Raw genomic sequence first — 18,662 nt, forward strand, 5'->3', positions numbered from 1 at the left:
AGCCTAAAACAGGACTGAGCATGCCGTTTGAAATCTGGAAAAACTACAAAACTATATGAGACAGGGATAACATAGAGAAGGTTACAGCCTTTTTATGGAGATGTACACTCAGATTTCAGATTTTTTCTGTTTTCCAGTTAGCCTTGACACTGTCTTGCATCCTTTATCTCCTTTAGCTTTTACCATTGAGTAAAAGCCAGTCTGAGATTTACTCTAATCCGGTTCCATCCTCGCACTCTGTTTTTTTTCTTTCTTGCTTCCTCCGACGTCTTCTTCAGTCTCTTTGCCGCTTCTGCCATGATGTCCATACTGAGAATACTAAGCTAGCTTCTTATAGCTAGCTGAAGAGCCATAGTTGTTAATGTGTGACATGATGTCAGCGTTACACAGCTCTCACGAGAGTTTTCGTGCCTGCTCCTGAGAAGTTACTTAGCATTATAGAAGGCTTTCTGAGCCCAGGGAGGCAATAACAGAGAAACCTTTCTCACTATTATAAGTCCAAAATTTGCCATCAAAATGATTTTGAAGCTGCTATTGTAAGGTAAAATTATTACACAATGTAGTTTTAAAATATGCTTTTGTGTTGCTTGTGTTTTGTTGTGTTCAGCTGGTTGGTGAGTGTGGTAGGGGTGGTCACCGTCAGCAGGTGTTTCATTGTTGGAGGTGACCTCTCCTGCTATTTTTCTATCAGCTCTGTAGCCTTTCTGTTTTTCTCAATGAAGAGAAATATGGCCTCCTCTGATTCTTCTACAGCTCAACAACACACTATAGTGTGATTGTACCTGCACTTGCACAGTTTATGCAGATTTAGTGGCATGATCAAAATTCATTATGAGGATCCAACACAAACACACCCGAGTTATTCTTTCAGCATTTAGCTTGAGTTTTTCGCCTGCAGCTGCCTGCCAGCTTGTGCTGCACTGCATGATGTGGCCAGCAGGTGGCGCCGGAACACATTCGCAAGTTACCATATTTCAAACGCTGTAGTACAGTAAGTGAACGCCGCTTTAGCGGTGCAGATTAGTTTAAAAGGATTTCCAAAGAAGGAATCGGAGGAATTTATCCGAAACGAGAACGTTTGCTTTCCCGCAACATGCCAAACACGGCCTAGCATTCAGACTGGGAAGAGGGGGCGGAATATGGGGAAGAAGGAAAACGAGACTCGTTGGAGACACTACAAACAAAGGAGAGACCCGCTGCCCTCAAACAACACATAACGGACAAAACACCGAAGAACTAAACGAAACAACTGTGTTTACCGCTAACAGAAGAGTGTTCGTCATTCACGTAGCTGGAAAGAGGGAGAAAAGGCAGCTGAAGAAGTTACCGGACTATTTTGTCAGCTATTTGCCCCGAAAGGAGTCTTCGAGGCTAAACCCGCTGTGCGAAACACTTCCACATATTCGTGTCAGTCAGAGGACAGTTTGGTGGAAAATGGGGTGAGTTTCTCGCATAACTAACCTGGCTAACCTAGCTTCTTACATTTCACTGCTTGTTGTGTTTCGAAAGCGTTCAAACCTTCCGCACTAAATGGTCTTGCTTGTCGCCTCCAACTAACTTCTGCTTTTGCTTCATTATTATTTCAGTTTCTGGAGATTGTAGATGACCGTGTGAATAACTAGTTCATCCTCTCTGTTTGCCTTGTTCCTTTGAACGTGGTAATCACAGTGCCCCGTTCAGTTCTGCTGAAATCGTGAAATATGAGCTGTTCATTGCTAAGCTATTTTAAGCGTTTGTAGTACAGAAGATCAACGAACTCATGTTTTACTAAGAGAGCATAATATATCTATGCTATGGTTCTTGGAAGTGTGCTTAGGTTAGGACGCCTAACTGGTTATTGTTTTTTCGTTATACTATTTTTTTGGCAAAACAGCCCACTATAATAACCAATATAAAAACTCCAAAAAAAGAGCCATTGTCATTCTCACAAAACGCTCAGGTTTGTAGTTTCTAGGCTAGTATTAAATGATCATTTAAAAAAGTAAATAAAAAAAGAAAGCAAAAACATTTTTATTTGATCTTTTTATTTTAATTTCACATTAATGTATTTCATGAATTTCATACACAATCATTTCTAGTCGAAAATCAAAACACTTAACATGGCATTACCACTAGAGTAATAATAGATTACATTAAAAAATGAATGGCAACACATTATATTAAATGGTGGATTACACTGCATTGAATGGAATATTTAATTCACTCAGTACAACCTCCTGTATTTATTTATTTAAATTTTTTTTTTGGCCACGTTGACATGGATTCACATCCTCATTTACTGTAGCCTGAGTGAGCAAAGGGAACTGAGACAGACTGTTCTCAAACAAATCCTCTCCTGAGGCCAACCCTTACACTAGCTGCCAACAGAGCTGCTGTGGCAGTTGGGTCTCATGATTAGACAATCAGATGGTGCGTTTCTTGTAGTGTCCCAGTGGAAGATGCATGGAAAGACCCAGTTATCCAGCGGGATGTTTCTAAAAGGGGAGAGAAAGTGGTTACGTGGAGATGGCCTTATGTCAATTATATGTTTCTGCGTTTCCCCTGGCAATTACTTTCGGGGAAGCACTCTAGTGCTCTTGAGCACGCTGGTGTTGCAGACATCAGCTGTAAAACCAGACATAACAGCTGAGAGATGAGGGAAGCTGACCTACCATCCTCATCAGAACCCAGCCACCCTTGAGTGTTTCTGATGATGACGATGCTTAAGGCTGTCCAGAATGCCTCGTGTCATGGCAGCACATTGGCTCGGTAATAAGGCTGATGAAGAGCAACCAAATGTCATGTTCTGTTTTTGATTATAACTGTTTTCCTATTATATATTACACAAACAAATATTCAAGAGAGCTTCAACTTTGTCTTTCTTTTTCTTGCTTTAAGCCATTTTTTCATCTTGACAGTAACAATTATGAAATGTAAAGGTGTTTATTGTTGGATTTCTCACTCACAAAGCTGGGAATTGCCTTGAGGGCACCTCAGTAAGACTTGGCTAATTCATTCATTTGAATGAAATGATGCAGTTCAGTGTGGAATTGCCATTATTGACTAGTATGTAGTCAGTTAGATAACTAACTACATATTGCCCAGCCCTGATGGCTGGTTATTGCACAAAAATAGTATTTTAAGAACAGTGATTTTTTTTTCAGGTGGTGTACATTTGCCAGTCTTTGTCACAGTAAAATCTCAGAGCTGGTTCTGGAGCCATGATGGTCTTTCTGCAGTTGCTGAGTGGGATGTTTAAAACCTGTAGAGCCTACAGTTAGTCAGACCCAATTATCCAGCTCATCTCAGGTGCTGAGAGGGCACACACTTCCTCATTTCTTGATCCTATACTTTGGATAGGCTCCAGCATCCCCCCGCGACCCTGAAGGAGAAGCGGCTTAGAAAATGGATGGATGGATGGATGGATAAATAATAAAATAGGGTAGCGTAGTTCTACAGAATGTCTGTCTGTGGCCACCAGGCAAGTTAGCTTTAGGGCCTCAATGTTGGTGGAGTGTATTTTCCTCTAAGTCTCATTCCACATGTGCATCTACTAGAATGTTTGGGTAGTAAAACTGGTTGACATTAGGGGTTTACATGCTTTTTGGCATTGGCCATAGTCTGACCAATAATATTTGAGAACGGATGTATTGCACTATACACTATAAAGACTTTTAAGACAGACCGTTAAACAGAACAGTTGAGGTACTTTTGAGAGTTCAGTGTTAGAACTTTGTTGTTTTTATATTAGGCGGCACGGTGGCGTGGTGGGTAGCGCTGTCGCCTCACAGCAAGGAGGGCCTAGGTTCGATTCCCCGGCCGGGTGACCGGGGTCTTCTCTGTGTGGAGTTTGCATGTTCTCCCCGTGTCTGTGTGGGTTTCCTCTGGGTTCTCCAGTTTCCTCCTACAGCCCAAAGACATGCAGTCAGGCCAACTGGGTATGCTAAATTGCCCCTGGGTGTGAGTGACTGTCTATGTCTGTCTGCCCTGTGATGGACTGGCGACCTGTGTAGGGTGTATCCTGCCTTCCGCTCGATGACTGCTGGGATAGGCTCCAGCACCCCCCCGCGACTCCTGACAGAGAAGCGGCTTGGAAAATGGATGGGTGGATGCTTTTATATTACTTAGTCAACATGAAACATAAATTATACAATGCAACATATTTTGAAACATGGCCTCCAGAAGTCTTTGCTAAGTAACAGTGGTGGAAGAGGGGAAACATGATATTGTAGTTTAATATTCTCCTTTCACAGTGCATGCTAACATAATGAAAAATCAGAAAGCATTAAAATGGCACTTGAAATCTTTGAAGGCTTGTCGACTTGTCGATTCTTGATATCTGATTACATTGCTGTATCACCCAGGAAAAACAAGAATTTTATCTTTTAAATAATATATGATGAGCTGTGCTAAATGTGTCTGGAGAGATAAACTAACAAGGTCTAAAAGAAGTCAGTTTGATTTCAATTTAACTGTAAGAGTTTTCAGAATTGTAGGCATCTTTATTAAAATTGGTATCTGTCCTTTTAATGAAGTCACCTCAATAAAGTGGATATTGTGTAATGTGAATATTATTGTATGCCACAGGGAGCAGCCACTCTTCAGCGCAAAGGCACATGTCTTCCAAATTGATCCAGCCACTAAGAGAAACTGGATCCCTGCCAGCAAGCATGCTGTCACTGTCTCATTCTTTTACGATGCCAGCAGGAGTGTATATCGCATCATCAGTGTAGGAGGTACCAAGGTGAGATATCCAGACTACTTGCAGAAGGACGCTTCATAATGTAATGCGCAGTCTGTGTCTTTCTTTAATGACCTGGTCTTCTTGGATGCTATAAAATGCACCTCTTATGGCATTGACTTTGACACAGGCAATTATAAACAGCACCATCACACCTAACATGACCTTCACCAAGACGTCACAGAAATTCGGCCAGTGGGCAGACAGCAGGGCGAACACGGTGTATGGCTTAGGCTTCGCCACAGAACAACAGCTTCAACAGGTAAACACTTTTCCCAGTAAAGATTTGGCAGTGTATATCACTATGTATATCATATAAACCAGATTGTGTATCACTATCAGAATTGCAGTGGGGTTAAAATATTTGAGACCACTTTGAAAATCTGACTACATTAAGGCCATTGTGCAAAACCATACCAGAAGTCTTATCCCTTTCCTGGGTATAAGTACATGTTGAGAAGACTTGATCTGATCATCAGTGACTTGTACACAAACTGGGTGGAGTCCATGCCAGTTTGAGTACACGCTGTCATTAAAGCAAAAGGTGGGCATACCAAACACTAAGAAAAAAGTTGAACTTCATGTAAATAAAAAAAAAAATCAGTTTTTCACTCATAAATTTTGTATAATGTATATTGTATATATAAAAGAATGCAATATAGAATTATGTTCACTAAATGTCCCTATATGTTTTAGAATAAAGCTGTGCAATAATATGAAAGTACTAGTACTGCATTTTTACATACAAGTCCAGTATATTAAAAACAAACTGGAGAAGCAACAGTATGACATGGTTAAAGACTGACCTGCAATATTCTCTGTTTGGTCAGGACTATGTGAGCGTTCCAATATTGTTCTTTTAATTGGCAGTACCCTATAAGTTAAAGTATCAACTATTTCATTTTTATTAGTTTCTGACTAGTTTCATTCTCTCTTCTCTCCTCTTTCTTTACAGTTCTCAGAACAGTTCAAAGAATTTAAGGAAGCAGCACGGCTCGTCCGGGAGAAGTCCCAAGAGAAGTTTGAGTTGATCAACGCTGGTCTAAACATCGCTGCCCCACAGGTAACCACACCTTAGAGTGATGCACTGTAACTCTCACAACAACAGTTCAGTGACAGTTGTGTATGTCCTGTTATGTTTGATCAGTACCATGTATTTAAAGTTACAGGTCAGATATGTTTCTGATTTCCTGTGATACCAAAATGAAAGAAGTGATGCATTGAGTTCAAATGTATAAAAAAATAATATATTTTACATAAACAATATTTTGTGTTGTGGTTTACTTACTTTTGACAGTAATTGCATTGATGTAACATATAAATATAAAAGTGTTGTACACATTTGAATTAAGCCAGTTCCTTGAAAAAGCATTTGAACTGTTTTTAGCTGAACTTGTGTAGACTGCATGCTTACATACGCAGATTCACTAAACACAGCCTCATATGGCAGCAGATCTGGGGGAGATGCTAGTTTCAGCCCCTGTGGAATTTAATTGCCCCATGGATTCAGCAGGGCAATTCAGTGCCACAGTGTTTTTTACTTTACAGCTGACGGACCTTTTTCATTCTCCATCTGGACAGCACTCATCCGTGATTTCCATATTGTGCCCAATAAAGACGTAGCAGTGTTTTGTAGGGCACAACCAATATGAAAATGTTGTTGCTCATACAGTACTGAATTAAACAATTCTGCTAACTGATTAAATAGGTCAATATAATTTTAGATTTTTATACATTTTTTTACATTTTTAAGTGTTATATTTGAATTTTATTTAGTAGTTTTTGTTGAACAGTGCTTTACTGGCAGATAAGATTCTCCATTGAAACTATAGTGTTATAGCAGCAAGTCAAGTTATTGACATCCATTAAATGTCTCAGTAAATGCATATTCTGCTTTTTATTTGAAAGTGCACCCATTAAAAAAAATACTCTAATAGTGTAAAAATATTATTATAAAAGCCTTAAACTGTGAAAATTGGCCCAAATAATTGTGATCATCTGAGTATTTGAACATTGTGACAGGTTCACCAGTTCTTTATAGTTTTCATTCATGTCAGTTATTTCTTTTTTCATGAATTCTCTTCACATATTTTTTTTCTGTTTTATAACTTGTATTTTCTTGCCAAATTTTGGATACATTTTATGGTTGTTATGCTAAGCAGTTCTTCTTGTATTTCTGTAACATTTGGGATGAGGGGATGAGTTGTACTGGGTCAGTATCTAAGGTTTTGTCCTATCATTGGAAAAAAGCAAGCTTGCATCTTTACAATGCTGTGACGAAACAAGTTGCAAATTATGCTAATAATGTCGATGGCATTGATACCAAACCATGGGTTGTCAGTATTGACCAATATAATCCAAACCAAATAGGACCACCCCATCAAAATGAAAGAATGCTCCATAGTTTATCGGTTGTAGGTCCAAGTCAACATTGGATAGCGTTTGGGTCTTGACTTGGACCGTGTTCCGCCTATTAGTGACCTCTGATCTCAATCATAGATGTAAATACATATAATCTGCGTTGTCTGTTCTCTATCCAAGGCGATACAGCTGCCTGTCTGCCTTTTTGGAGCAGTCAAGATCCGCTTGTACACATATACAATTACAAGTAGCGTTTTGTAATTGCAACTTCATGATATTTCCTAAAATTCATGTATATTGTGGCTCGGCCGGTAGAGGGGCCAATGCACACTGCCCGGGAAACCCAGCAAGAGCTCAGAGACACATATACAGACACCAGCGTGAGTGAACAAATGCGCTTTATTTACACATTTAAATCAAAACAAAACAAACTTAAATACACGACGGCTTACTCGGTGTCGGCTTTCCAAGAGTCCCTTCTCCTCTCACTCTCTCTGGTGTGTGTTTGGCCTGAAGGCCGGCGTCCTCCCTTACTCTCCAGAGAAAGCTCATTTGTAGAAGGTGTCTGTGCTCCTCTCCTCATTAGGCCCGGCTGCGCTAAATCAAGGGAGAGGAGCAGCTTGCACCTGTGTGGGGAGTATTCACGGCATCTCCATCTCTCCACCAAAGGTCAAAGGAAAGGCGAGGTCTGGTGGCTTGGCCCAAGGTGGAGAGGTGAGGAAAGAGAGGCAGGGCTGCTGTGGATTAAGTGGGAAATCCTGGTGGTTGCTCCAGTGCACTCTCCAAAACACCCTGCAGTGCTATAGAAGATTTCCCGGCATCCTCTAGGACACCAGGAAGTGCTGTTGGCACTGGGGCGGCTGAGCACCAGGTGGCGCTGGAGATGCAGGAAGCTCTGGAATGTCCTCCGGGACACCTGGCGCTACTGTCGCTCTGTGGTGTTCTCCAGGACCCTCTGTTGGCACTGGGGTGCCCATCGGGACACCAGGCAGTGCCCAGGTGTTGGGCCGTAGCAGCCACTCCGGCCAAGGGAAGTCCTCTTCCTCCTCCATGGGCCTGCCCTCTCCAGGCCAGCAGAACACAGCGGGGAAGAGAAGGAGAGAAGCCAATCCAGGGTGGGAGGGATTGAGTGGATGGGGGAAGGGGCTTCCACTGTGCCGTGCCACTTGTCTTCCAGCAGGAGAAGTGGCAGGTCCACAAGGGTCGGGAGGCCGTGGGCAGGCTGCGACACAAGGATGTCGACCTCCTCAGGCCCAAAGAATCACTCCACACTGTCTTCCTCGTCCAAGTCCTTGGGGAGCACACGGCAGCAACAAAGCAGCAACAAAGCTGCCTCTTCCCACTGGTGCAGTCCTCGGCATGGGGTTTCTTCCCGAAACACAGTGTGCATCAACCACATTCTGGCGGTGAAGGGTGCCACTTTCCCTCCATGGGTGTAGGGACCGGTAAGGTAACCCCACCCACCTGCTGCTTGTTAAACGAGCCAGCCAGCTGCCCGCTCCAGACTCAGTAAAGGCAGTCCAGAGAGTTGAGGAGGATGAGGGTAGGTTGCTTGCTCTGCTTTCCTTTCTTTGCTTTCTTCCGTCTCTGCATTCATTCTTATTTTTATTTTTAAGCAAAACAAAACAAAATCAAGCTAACTTCGCTCACGCTGGAGCTGCAGCATGCCTACGAGTCTTGCTTGTTTCCCAGTCACAGGATACTGCCCAGGAAACCCAAAAAGAGCTCAGAGACGCACACACAGACACCAATGCAAGTGAACTAACATGCTTTATTTACACATTTTAAAAAAAGCTGTCTCTGGCCTGCCTTTGGCCTGGAGGCCAGCTTCCTCCCTTACTTACTCGTTTGTAAAAGATGTCTGTGCTCGTACCTGTGTGGGGAGTGGTCACTGCGGCTCCATCTCTCCACCTCCATATATATATATACTTTCCTAAAATATTCACATACCCATCTAAATCATTGAATACAGTTGTTCACCTCCATGGCCACAGGTGTATCAAACCAAGCACCTAGGCCTGCAGACTGCTTCTACAAACATTAATGAAAGAATGAATCACTCTTAGGAGCTGTGTGAATTACCACCTGTGCAACAAGTCCAGTCGTGAAATTTCCTCACTAAATATTGTACAATCAACTGTCAGTGGTATTATAACAAAGTGGAAGCGATTGGAGCGCGGTGAGTGGATGCTGAGGCACATAGTGGGCAGAGGTCACCAACTTTCTGCAGAGTCAATCACTACAGACCTCCAAACTTCATGTGGCCTTCAGATTAGCTCAAGAACAGCATAGAGAGCTTCATGGAACGGGTTTTCACGGCCGAGCAGCTGCATCCAAGCCTTACATCACCAAGTGCAATGCAAAGCGTCAAATGCAGTGGTGTAAAGTACCGCGGTTGGTGTAGTGTAGTGGTTAACACCTCTGCCTTCTATGCTGTAGACTGGGGTTCAATCCCCCACCTGGGTAAACACCCTACACTATTCCAATAAGAGTCCTTGGGCAAGATTCCTAACACTACCTTTGCCTACTTGTGTAAAATGATCAAATTGTAAGTCGCTCTGGATAAGAGTGTCAGCCAAATGCCGTAAATGTACTTGGGTTCAGTGAAAGGAACTCTTAATGCTTTAGCACCAAGAAATTTTACACAATTTCATACTCCCACCTTTGTGGGAACAGTTTGGAGATGGCCCATTCCTGTTCCGACATGACTGCGCAGCAGTGCACAAAGCAGGGTCCGTAAAGACATGGATGAGCGAGTTTGGTGTGGAAGAACTTGACTGGTCTGCACAGAGTCCTGACCTCAACCCTCAAACACCTTTGGGATGAATTAGAGCGGAGACTGTGAGCCAGGCCTTCTCACCCAACGTCAGTGTCTCACAATTGCACTTCTGGAAGAATGGTCAAAAATTCCTTAAAAATTCAACGTAAACACACTCCCTAAACCTTGTGGAATGCCCTCCAAGAAGAGTTGAAGCTGTTATAGCTGCAAAGGGTCGGCCGACATATTAAACCCATATTAAGAGTGGGATGTCACAAGTTCGTATGTGTATGAAGGCAGAAGAGCAAATACTTTTGGAAATATAGTGTTTATTTAACAATTACAGCATGGCAGAAGGAGGAGCAGACGCTTAATCTCACAAATACATGTGTTTTGCAGTCAAATACTTTATATATGAAGTAAAATACACGACAACATACTACATTTGGTGACCACCTGCAGTTCAATGTGACAAAGGCAAAGGAACTGGTAGTAGACCTGAGGAGGGACAAGGCACCGGTGACCCGTGTACATCAGGGGATCAGTGTGGACACTGTGGAGGATTACAGATATCTGGGTGTGTATATTGACAATAAACTGGACTGGGCTAAGAACACTGACGCCCTCTACAGGAAGGGCCAAAATCATCTCTATTTTCTGAGGCGCCTGAGGTCCTTCAACATCTGCCGGACTATGCTCTGGATTGTCTATGAGTCTGTGGTGGCGAGTGCTATCCTCTATGCTGTTAAGTGATCATTTTTTGATCCCACAACCGGGGAAATTCCACCTCCGCATTTAACCCATCCGTGAACTGAAACACCACATACACACTAGTGACTAGTAACACACACACTAGGGGGCAGTGAGCACACTTGCCCAGAGCGGTGGGCAGCCCTATCCACGGCGCCCGGGGAGCAATTGGGGGTTAGGTGTCTTGCTCAAGGACACCTCAGTCATGGACTGTCGGCCGTGGGGATCGAACCGGCAACCTTCCAGTCACAGGGCCAGATCTTTAACCTCCACTACTGCCCCTTACTGCCCCTACTGTTGCATGCTGGGGAAGCAGGCTGAGGGTGGCAGATGCCAACAGACTCAACAAACTGATACGCAAGGCTGGTGATGTTGTGGGTGTGGAGCTGGACTCGCTGACGGCAGTATCGGAGAGGAGGACGCTGTCTAAGCTGCAGGCCATCTTGGACAAAGGCTCCCACCCACTCTACGACACGGTGATGAGACACAGGAGCTCATTTAGTGCAAGACTCATTCTACCAAAATGCACCACAGAGCGCCACAGGAAGTCATTCTTACCTGTGGCCATTAAACTCTATAACTACACCCTGATTCACAAAGTGTGGTTCATCTGTGCAAAACTCAATACCTAACAGTACTGTTCATATCTGTAATAATAATTGTGTGCAATAACTGAGAGGTATTTTGAACTGCTTTATACTAATATTTATTATCACGGTCACCACCTATATACTATATTCATAAGAACTTAAATCTTGTCTACATATTGCACATTTCTCTATATCTTAGTTTACATAAATGGTTGCAACTGTAACAACTGCAGTTTCCCTCTGGGATCAATAAAGGATTCTGATTCTGATTTAACCTTCAGAATCAGGTTTTGTTTTACAAGCAGCTGAGCAGACTGTTAATGGGCTAATGCATTGGCGTATCCAATAATATTCAGAGTTTGGTTTAACTTAAAATCTGTGCTGAATGATTCACTGTAAAACTGGAGCATACAAAATGAGGAAAGTTGCCTGAATGTCTGTCAGTTGCTTTATTTGTCCAAAATCTATGTGTTGATTCGTGCTGAGTAGTATTCAACCATAGAAGAAACATTCTTGTCAGCTTGATGCTAACACATAATGGTAATTCTCATTTTCATGCTAGCTGAAATGAGAATTTTTGTCATAAGTGTTTTTTGATAAACAGAAGCTGCTATTAAAGATGTCCACATTAGGACACAAATACATTGATTCATCATATGATACAGTGCAATATATACCATCTTTATGTTGGGACAGTATAGTATACTCGGTGGGTTCATTTATTTTGGCTCAACTTCACAGCGCTTGGTAAAAGACTTGGCGCTCTATGGCAGGTTCTCAACTCCAGTCCTGACTGCTAATAATCCTGTGTGACAATAATACATAATAAGCTTCAGTATGTGGATGTTATGTGGACAGTAGTCTAACATATTCTCCAGCTGCTCTGCTGTGGATGCTTTGCTATGTCTGAGGTAGTTCATAGGGCACCCAGTTTGCTTCACTTAAGCCATGTACAAGAGCCATATGCATCCCTCACTGGATGGGAGTTATTCATTTTTAATCTGAACTGAGCGTTACGAAGGCTCCAAGGCAACAGTGTGGGCTTAAGATGGCTGGTGTAAACGCTTCACTTATCAATTAATAAAGCTGTTTTTGGAGGGGCTGCGTGCAACCAGAGGTAGCCTGAAAACGTGAAAGCAAAGAAACATGGAAAACATATGAATAAATAAGTAGCGGAGATGTACATACTGTTTTAGCCGTAGAGCGCCATTTCCCATGCTTTATGGTTACTATCTGCTTTATCTTGGTGTAAACTCACGTTTTTCCCCTTTTCTGAACAACCTACAAGTTGTACCCCTGCATGGAAGTCTTTATTTTTATAAAAGTTGCACCCCCTGGTATCTGTTAATGTTAAAATATTTACAGTGCTGTGTCAGGCAAGCACAACTTATTCATGTGTTGTTCCACCATGTTGTCAACATTGTGGCTCACTTCATTCTGTCGTGTTTTAATGAAAGTACAGTATAATCAAGGAAATGCGAGATATGATGTGTAATCTTTGTCCTTTTTTCTCTTTTTTTTTTTCTGGTGTCTTCTCTCATGTGGCATGGGTAAACATCTCCTCAAGCTGTCTCAGGTGAGTCTCTATGACAGTCTTTTGCTGCTTCCACTGACTTTAGCTTATATCTGAGTAAACATGCTGGTAAACATGCTTGAAGACCTTTTCACTCTACACTAGAGTGTTGTGTAGATTGTGTAGAACTTGTTCTGAGATTTGCCAGTTGGAATAGACAAAATAGACCTGCCAATCACATTTAAAGTAGCAATGAAATCCTGAATGAACTTTTTAATAATGTGCAGTAGGGTGAAGGAATCAAAGAGTTGGTCAGAATATCTTTAAACCTTTCAAATGAGATGATGAAATAATGGGTTCACAAGCAAGCTATACAGTTGATGCAGTTACAGTACAATGGCTATTAAAATTTACAGGCTCTCTATATTCAGCCTAAATCAGTTTTGTATGATACATGCACTAGTTAAGTGTTCTAGAAGAACTGGTGACACCCATGATATACTCTCAAAAGCATGTGCTATATTTATCACAATAACAATAATATATCATCATATTTTCCACTGTTGGAGCAGTCTTCAAATCCCAAAGGAGCCCACTGCTGTGAGGCCTAGTTGTGTCCAGTGTCAGCATATATGATGCTGCATAACAGTTTTGACCTAGTTTGTTTTTAGCAGTTTGACCTCTCAACTGTAGATTTTAGCCAATCTGCATAAGTTTTAAGAAAAGCTGTTTCTGCTCTATTTATTCTGGTTAGTCCTATGTTGCTAAACAATTCATCACCTTAAGGTCACATTAAGTGACTTTGTCCTCTTTAAATGGGTAAAATCTGTCCCCAGAGTATTTTGAAACATAGAGAAATATATCTAGTTTAATAGTAGAAGTCCAGTCCAGTAGCTACACTACTGAAGCACTGTGTATTCCCTAGAAGTGTATTCCCTATTGATTTGCCTTGATTTTTGCAGTGTTTTAGGGTTCTTTCTTCAACATATGCATCATATTCTAGTGTATTTTTATATATACTATATTATAGCGAGATGCAATAAGATAAATTACTTTAACAGTCACTTCTCCTGACTGGATTTAATACTTCTTATGACAGTGCTGCATAAACAAGGACATTTGAATTTTATAAGGCATGTATGTAACATTCTTTACTGTTTTGCAGTTTCAGTGATCTGAGCGTGTAATTTGCATGAATTTGAAGCCAACTCAAATTTTCACACCATGAGTCGTGTTTGCGCCCTCGTTATCCAACATTTTTCACTGCTCCTTGTTGAAAATTAAAGGGGAACAAAATTTCAGATGACAAATTTGCATGCAGTGGACATGGACCATTAGTCAATATGCCACTGAATTGCGTATAATCTCTGTCCACGTTAGTCTAGGAAAAAAATAGATGCCCATGTGAAGTTGGAGCTTGATGTGTGCTACCATGCTTTGAAGCACTTTATAAAAAGCACAGTTCGTCATTTATAGCAGGACATACTGACAGTTTCAGAGCAAGTATGCACACACATTCAGAAAGGAATTTCAAAAGACTTTAGATCTTTCCATTTTTTGCATCACAATGAATGTGACAAAAGCAGTGAGAAATGATTACAGGAGAGCATCATAGTAAAAGGTAAAATAGATGCTTTTTGTCTAAGGGTTAGAGCTTCACTCATAGCATAATAAAAAACTAGCATTGCTTTATGTTTGTGAAATAAAATTTTATAAGGGGAGAAATATTTCAGAAATCTGTGATCCCTCATTACTTTTGCATGGTCCTCTGGATGTATAATTAATCAATCCCTGCTTTAGCCAGTGCTGACTTGTCTTATCTTTGATTATCAGCTCTTTCTCTTTAAATATATTCAGCATGCAGTGAGAGCAGGCCTCCAGAGCTCGCTCCTTTCTCCATGTCCTGCTGTAAAGAAGGCTAACCAGTCGTTGGTACTGAGCCTTGGAAACAGAACAGGTTCCGTTGGGGGAAGCTGAGATGGATTAATAATACAGGCTTTTTCTGAGTGCATGGGCGCAGGGCTCCACAGCTGCACATGTGCTTGTAAGATAAGGTTGTGTGTTCTTTGGTTTGCTGGCTGTTGGCTGGGTTTAGGGGGCCATCTCCTGTTTCTTACAGTCAAAATCATAAAATGGACCAGCCAATTGTGGGCAAGATATTCAGTTCATTATTCAGTGGAAGAAGAAAACAAATCTATATATGTGTGTATGTGTGTATATATATATATATATATATATATATATATATATATATATATATATATATATATATATATATATATATATATATATATATGTGTGTGTGTGTGTGTGTGTGTGTGTGTGTGTGTGTGTGTGTGTGTGTGTGTGTGTGTGTGTGTATATAAAATACACACACATATTTACCAAGGGCTGCTCTGCTATTTCCACTAGTAAGTGTAACAGATTTTAATATCAGGTGTAACATGTATGACTTTTTTTTTTCCTCTTACAAATTAAGATTAATTAGATTAAGTGACCCTTATTAGTCCCACAATGGGGAAATTTCAACTCCGCATTTAACCCATCTGTGAAGTGAAACACCACATACACACTAGTTGGGGGTTAGGTGTCTTGCTCAAGGACACCTCAGTCATGTGCTGTCAGCTCCGGGGATCGAACTGGCGACCTTCTGGTCACGAGGCTGGATCCCTAACCTCCAGCCCACGACTGCCCCCATGTGAACAAATGTTTAGTTAATATTTAAAATGAAACCAAATTATGAAACCCGAAACTTTGAGGCTGGAGGTTTAGCATACCTAGATGTCACTAACTTGCTGACTAAAGGCTAAACTGCTAGTGCTAATCAAAAACATCCCAGAACTGAGGCCTGCCACACAAAGCAGGATTTCTTGCTTGACCAGATAACTTTTAAGCTTATTTCAGTCCAACCCAGGATTTTCTGTCTAGTAACAGTGGATCTACATCAGGCTACATCACCACTGCAACCCGGGCAGGTTAGTTTGGGTCCAAACATCTTGGACCACTTAGAGTGGAGTTTCTGGACCAATTAGGGACATCCTGCTATCAGAGGTGGATTCCTCTGGTTCTGTTAGGGTCACTTAAGTATTAAGAATATAAAGCAGTTTATTAATCCAGTTAGCGCTAACACAGCGGCAGTAGCGACAACATTGTTTTTTTGTTTGTTTTTTTTTTTTTTACCATTTATAACACTGTTCTTACTACATATTTACTTAATATGATTTCTTTTTACTTTTTTGAAAAATAAACTGCTCAATGACCACTCCTTTCACTCAATTCGCTGTGGAATTCAAACTCCATGCTTTAATTAATATATGTATTTAAACTTGAGTTAGTTTAACAGTGAGTTAGAACATATCCACATGTATATGTTACAACGCTGAGGGGGTATAACATTTGCTATAAACATTTGGTAAGTTTATGCAAACTCAGTTAATTCAATATTATTTTATGTTGTTTGAGCCAAATATTCTTTCCAGCCTAATTCACATTTAAAAAAAAAAGAAATAAATAAATTTGACTCTTGAAAATAGTCTGTGTCAATCAGTGGCACATTTGATGACAAAGCAGAACAAGCAAATATCAGCACTATTGAAATATATTTATTTTAATGTATTTTTTTAACATGACAGAAAAATAGAATGCAGTTGATGTGCAACTCATTTAAATCCTATATTAAAAATGATATATGAAATATATGAAAATGGTACAAAGACAACATATAAAAAAAAACATGGTGGCAACAGATTAAGTAACATCATTGGGTATAAAAAGGGCATCATAGAGAAGCTGAGTATTTCAGAAGTGAAGATGGGAAGGGATTCCAAAGACTGCACAAGGAATATTGCAACAATTTGAGAACAGTGGTTTCTTTAGTTTTCAAATGCGTACATAATGTTGTTAAATGAAGAAGTGATACAACACTGTGGTAAACATCCCCTGTCCCAACTTTTTTTTAACATATTGCTGGCATCAAATTCAAAATGGTCCCAAGATTTTCAAACATTTTCAATATTTAATTTGTTGTCTTTGTACTACTTTCAATTAAATACAGGGTTTACATGCTTTGCATATCATCCCATTCTATTTTTATTCACATTTTGCACAGAGTCCCAACTTTTCTGGGAACTTGGATTGTAAAAAGTTCCAAATAAATTACTGTTTTGATTTAATTTATTAACAGAGGCGATGGCGTTATTTCATTGTTTTCTTTTGAGTGAATTGTATCACCCTATTTATAACTAACCCTTTCATGTTGAGGCTGTACTTTAGCCTGGCTGGTTCTCGCAGTGAATAGTTAGTGTCTCTTAAAATGCTGTAGTGTTGCAGATTAAAGTCTTACAAGTGTGAATTTTGTTGCTTATACACACAATTCAGTACTTGAAAAAAACTTAAAATGAACAAAATTACCTTTGTGATAAACATGTCTTCACAGATCTAAAGGAAGGCTGCCAGATAGCTCTTACAATTTGCAGTATATGTTGGTAAAACAAGAAAGCATGTTTTACTTAAATCTGTTGAAAGCAGTGTTTCATTTTACCCTGTGTTAGGTTGTGCCTTGCACTCCCATATTTCTTTGACTTGTTGGCTTGTTTTTCTGTAATTATTATTGTACTTAAACTATAACTTCCTGCCCCTTAGTGAAATAAGGTGTGCTCTCTCTACCCAGACCCTTTTCATTTGTTGGGTCCCTGTGTTTGTCCCACAGGGGCTTTCTGAAGACCGCCACTCTCCGCCACCGCTTCTGTGTGTGAATGGCCCTGGGGAGGACAAGCTGTTCCGCAGCAAGAGTGCAGACATTGAGCAGACTTCAGAGAAGGAACATGTTAAAAAGATGCTTTCTGAGGGGTAATCACCAAACCTGCATTTCATGTCATGCATGCAATGTCTACAATGCTAATTTTATTTTATCCACAGCTATTTTATTTACTTTTCAAAATGACCAGTGGACCTATACCTCAGAAAAATGGGGAACTAAACTGTCACTGGGGCAGTTCCCTCTTGTCTTAGGGGTGGCATCCTCATCCATCTACAGTACCTTTAGTCAGGGAACATAATTGTAAAATGTCACATCTCGTCTCAAGCTTTTGTTTTTATTGTTCCATTTTAAAACATCAAGTCATGAAAACGTACACACTTACTTTTTCTCTGGGGAAAAACGTCTTTAAGGTACACTATTGGACCTTTAACCCATTGTTGTATGTTAGAGGATACATTCACATTGTACCTTGATGAACCTTTTTTTCCTGACAGATGTAGTCTTGATAATGGTAAAAGAGTACATATGTTTTCCTTGGTTCCTTAAGTACTGTTTTACCTAAGAGCGCTGTGGATGTCGCTCTTCTCCATTTATGATTTTAAAAAATATTTTTTAAGCCAAAGTCTTGTCTCAGAACAATGTCTCAGGCATCAGGCAACATGCTTTTTGTAATAATTTTGCTTAATAGCTTCCAGAGAAGTAGCTTTAGGAAGCATTAAAATCATCAGACATTTGGTTCCTATCACCACCACTGTGAACAATTCTGGCTCTGTAAGTTCCTCTAGAATGGGGCATTTCATGCCAAACCAATCTGAACATCTTTGTTTGCATCTAAATAATTTAATTACTTAGAAAGTTTGGAAATTCGGTGGAATTCCCCTTTCATTTCTGCCTCAGTATACACCTTACTTGTTTTGGGAACTGTTAATTATGTGGAATTTTCAGATTTAAGTTGTGACTGGTCTGTGAAACTGTTTTGCAAGTAAGGGTTTCCATACTACATCTTGATTGGAAGAAACAAAAACAGGAACCTATTTAGGATTCATGTTTCATTGCATCTTTGTTGGATGACTGCAATCCTGAGGCTGCTATTTGTACAAAATCATCATCTCAAACTGCCAGACATGATCTTCCTCATCAGTAGTTTTCTAGGGCACTTGACAGGGAGCTAAATGTCAATAACATTCCGGGTTTAAGAACATCATGCACAG

At 40.5% G+C, this 18,662-nt stretch overlaps 1 protein-coding gene across 1 annotated transcript in view; it reads left to right on the plus strand.

Annotated features, from left to right (window-relative positions):
• The first annotated feature begins 941 nt into the window (after positions 1-941).
• Positions 942-18,662, plus strand: part of homer3b (homer scaffold protein 3b) — a 28,684-nt gene continuing 10,963 nt past the window's right edge. Inside the window, exons 1-6 of the mRNA XM_017716588.2 lie at positions 942-1,439; positions 4,567-4,723; positions 4,851-4,982; positions 5,676-5,783; positions 12,747-12,755; positions 17,401-17,540. Coding sequence (XP_017572077.1) covers positions 1,435-1,439; positions 4,567-4,723; positions 4,851-4,982; positions 5,676-5,783; positions 12,747-12,755; positions 17,401-17,540 — 551 coding nt within the window. The 5' untranslated portion in view covers positions 942-1,434. The remainder of the gene's footprint in view (positions 1,440-4,566; positions 4,724-4,850; positions 4,983-5,675; positions 5,784-12,746; positions 12,756-17,400; positions 17,541-18,662) is intronic.

This window comes from Pygocentrus nattereri, chromosome 15 (assembly GCF_015220715.1).
Source record: "Pygocentrus nattereri isolate fPygNat1 chromosome 15, fPygNat1.pri, whole genome shotgun sequence".
Classification (NCBI taxonomy): Eukaryota; Metazoa; Chordata; class Actinopteri; order Characiformes; family Serrasalmidae; genus Pygocentrus; species Pygocentrus nattereri.